Raw genomic sequence first — 3696 nt, 5'->3', positions numbered from 1 at the left:
AAATTTACAAAAGTGAATCCATATCCAATTCACTGACTGCAGATTTTTAAATTTTCAATTCAATCTAATCAACATATTAAATTTTTAGAGATCAGACGGATTAAACGAATCAGATTAGATTCTAAACACTCTAATGTAAGTAGTGATTATATTAAATTCAATTACACATGTTATGGTTACTAAAAAAGTACACTATTTGGTTCTAAGAATATTGTCTTCCTCTCACAATAATCAAACAAATTAAGTTCAAGTTTGATTTATTCAAATTTTAGATATTTCTTTTTATTATTAACAAAATAGGCTACCTAGTGGTACATGACAGCAATGTCTTCATGAAACTCGCCAACAACCCATGTATTTTATCGAGGGCTGTAACTTACATGAGCAGTAAGTTAGCAAGGCCCTAAATATTAAAGACATTATATCCCCCGTGATTGATTGAGACATTCAATGCATTTACCTTATAGATGATATTTTTTGAGACGAAAATATGAGTGGTTGCGCAAGGATTGAATTGCGAATTGTCCTTATTTCACTCGGCAATTTATTGAAAAAAAAAACTCTTCTTCTTAATTCTAAGTGGGGTGTCTTCAATTTTGGTTTTATATACCGTGGTGTTTCATTCTATTTTATTTTTATAAGCCATTGCTAGCTCCATGGCACTCCCTATTCCTCTATCTCTATTATTATAAACTAATCATCAACCTCAAGGAACTTCTCTAAGTGCTTGCTTTAAACAAAATTGAAGTTAAGTGTTCATGCAAATGTTTAACGTTACAAGCTTTGGCTATTATTAATTTATTAGCCATCAAATATAGCCATAAACTGCCCTTCATTAAATCCTTATCTCTTGGCCAAAAACCCATCCGAAAGGAACAGCACTGCCTCCTTTCTTAGCCGTATCTACCAGAGCTTTATTCTCCAATATTCTTCTAATCCTTAAAGGCAATCCACACACAAAATCCTGAGCTTTGCGCCCTTCACTTGTGAGACCTATCAACTTCTCCACTTTCCATCTCTCAATCAGAAACTCCAAGATATCAGCATAGTCATGGCCAGTGTACACTCCAAGCCTTTGTGTAACAGCTGAGAAGTGATCAAAAATCTTATCATCTTGCCCATCATACATAAAATGTCCCGGCATTCTGAACCTTTTCTTCATCATGCCTGCTAAAGCTAAGATGGTGTCGTCCGGGTCGATTTCAAAGAGCTTTTCAACAATCTTTGTGTAGGCAGTTTCATGGCGTTTCTCATCGGAGGCAATGGTGCCACATATTTGTGCCAGCTTCATGTCCCCGTGCTTCTTGACGAGCCTCGCTGTGTTGCCATGTGATATGAATGTTGCTCTCTCTTGGAATGATGTGTAGACGAACCCATTGTACGGATTGTTTTCAAATTTAGGGTCCTAGGTTACACCAAAATTCAACATTTGAAAAATTAAAAATATATGGGTAAATTTGATCGCCTTTAGTCCTTACATTTTAGATCAGTCATTTAAAAAAAAAAATTACTCAAAATATTGCTAACATTTTGCCAAGTTAAACGTAGAGAATAATTTAGTAAATATACATAAACAATAGTGATATTTTGGATTTACACAAAATGAATACATGTAAAATTCTCTTTTAATTCATTTTTTTTTTAACGATTAGTTAGAAGAGTTTAACCCAATTAACTAGATAGTTTTTGTTTTTTTTTTTTTTTTGAAAAAGCCCAAAATATCCTGATTGCATATTATTTTTCATTGAAGTATTTACCCTTTAATTAAGAGTAAGGTACTAAGGAAGTAAAGAAAGATTGATAGATGTTACCATTCCTGAGCGGATAAGATACTGAATAGACTTCTCAATTTGCTTCATGTCTACACGGCCAGAGAGGTAAAGATACTTATTGAGAAGGTCACCATGTCTGTTTTCTTCAGCCGTCCAAGCCCTAATCCAGGTTGCCCAAGAAGTGAGGCTTGCACCAGTCTCATCCCTAACACCATCTAGAGTGTTGAGCATCGTTTGGTAAGTTGGCAGAGCTTCTTCTGTGATCATTTCCCCAACCAGCGCAACGAAATGTTCAGCAGGGAGTTGCTTGCATCTTTCTCTCAGCTCCTTGACCTGTTCATAGAATCCTTCTGATGTTTCAGATTCCGGCAGAAAATCGGTTGGCTGCCAACTTTTGTCGACGGGTTTCAGGTAAATCAAAACGTTCTGCTCAGCCCAAGTCTCCAATGATCTGAATATTTCAACCTTTTCTGGTGCCATGGAATGCGTCACGACGTCCCTGTGATGATGGTCACCAATTGAAGAATCATTTTTAGTTCACAACTCTAATTTCCTATTAGTCAACACAAAGGAAGACTGAGTGTAAGTGAACCCAAAAAGACAAAGACCCAACTAAGCAAACTGAGATCTTGCCTGGAAATACTCTATATACAATATGACCCTAGATTAATCGATTACATACCATATATGATACCAAATTTAACTGAAAAAATTAACAAGGCTTACACGGTTTAGGAAATGTGATGCAGTGGGACTGAGAATGTAGCTGCTGGGACATAAAGTAGACTGTTTTCAGACTCAGAGCCATCATTTTTTGGCCTCTTTCAGTTTGTTTAATTTTTATTCAACGCACTAATATGAATTGTTTTATCATGCGCAATCTTGATGGCAAAATCTATTTTTTAGGCCATACTTTTCGTTGGTCCTTCGATTATCTAGTCAATATGCGTGACTTGTGAGCGCACACAACACCACGTAGCTTGGGTGTGTTTTAGTTTCGTGTGAATCAATTGTTGGCGCATGCTGAAAGAGCTCCAATCGCTCCAAGCACGTCAACATGACCAAATTAGAAAATCAGAATCATAGTATCTCAGTTTTGTTCTAATTGAATCACACAGCATGCAACATCAGTTCGTAAATTGTGGTGCAAAATTATTAACTGATCACTTCACAGCCTGTATTTATGCAAACAAATTTCAATGTAAGCAGAAAGCAACTTGTGGTGCGTTTGGTAGTAGTAAGGTATTGTAACTTTAAAATGCAATTGCTGTGAAATAAAAGCCATCACTTTAGAGTAGGAGTTGATGGTATTCGGTAAATTAATTTTTTAATATGGAGTAAAAGCCATAACCAAACACCTTATCAGCTAGGCTTTAGCAATCCAGTTACCGTACATCAGTCCCAAATGCACGCTTGTTCTATGTACAAAAATGATGATGATAATCATAATAATAATTAAAAATAAATAAATATATAAGCTTACCTAGTCTTGGCAGCAAGAGTAGAGCACATCAACGCTGGACGAGATGATCTGATTCTGGTGATGCTCCTTCCGTGAGATTGAGAATAAGGGAGCTTTTTGGATACTACGAAGAAGGAGAGTGTGTTTAGGTGCAGAGCCATTCTCTCTCTTTTTTTTTCCCCCCACTTATGATTTTCCCGAAACTTCCTTTTTCTTCGTGTATCCGCCTCAGACCTGGACAACACCTATATACAAATAGATATGATCAAGCACACACTCTCACTGTTTTTCACTGTTTTTTTCCCCATCTTTTCTCAGTCTCTCTGTGTTGTATCTGTCTGTCTGTTTTCTTTTCATTCGACCGGCTGCTGTTACTCTTAATGGATTTATGTGCATCAAATTCAACTGAAGTCTTATAATTGTTTGTCTTCAATCAACTTAAGATATTATTAATAAACTTGC

At 36.2% G+C, this 3696-nt stretch overlaps 1 protein-coding gene across 1 annotated transcript; it reads right to left on the bottom strand.

Moving 5' to 3' along the window:
- Positions 1 to 632: 632 nt before the first annotated feature.
- On the bottom strand, positions 633 to 3696 carry LOC18044694 (stearoyl-[acyl-carrier-protein] 9-desaturase 5, chloroplastic). Its single transcript, XM_006437260.2, has 3 exons — positions 3256 to 3696; positions 1812 to 2271; positions 633 to 1405 (listed from the first exon to the last, which is right to left on the bottom strand). Exons 1-3 carry the CDS (start codon positions 3393 to 3395, stop codon positions 836 to 838), a joined length of 1170 nt encoding a protein of 389 aa, XP_006437323.1. The 5' UTR covers positions 3396 to 3696; the 3' UTR covers positions 633 to 835.

Source organism: Citrus clementina, unplaced genomic scaffold, assembly GCF_000493195.1.
Source record: "Citrus clementina cultivar Clemenules unplaced genomic scaffold, Citrus_clementina_v1.0 scaffold_4, whole genome shotgun sequence".
NCBI lineage: Eukaryota > Viridiplantae > Streptophyta > Magnoliopsida > Sapindales > Rutaceae > Citrus > Citrus x clementina.
The sequence above is the reverse complement of the archived record's forward strand: the minus strand, read 5'-3'. Positions and strand labels throughout refer to the sequence as shown.

What these genes read in the sequence shown, in the direction of transcription:
- LOC18044694 (XM_006437260.2), bottom strand. Translation starts at nt 3,395, where the DNA reads ATGGCTCTGCACCTAAACACACTCTCCTTCTTCGTAGTATCCAAAAAG. An exon ending in ACTCTTGCTGCCAAGACTAG is followed by an intron (nt 2,272 to 3,255) that starts GTAAGCTTATAT and finishes CCATCATCACAG; the next exon opens with GGACGTCGTGACGCATTCCA. An exon ending in ATCTTATCCGCTCAGGAATG is followed by an intron (nt 1,406 to 1,811) that starts GTAACATCTATC and finishes GGTGTAACCTAG; the next exon opens with GACCCTAAATTTGAAAACAA.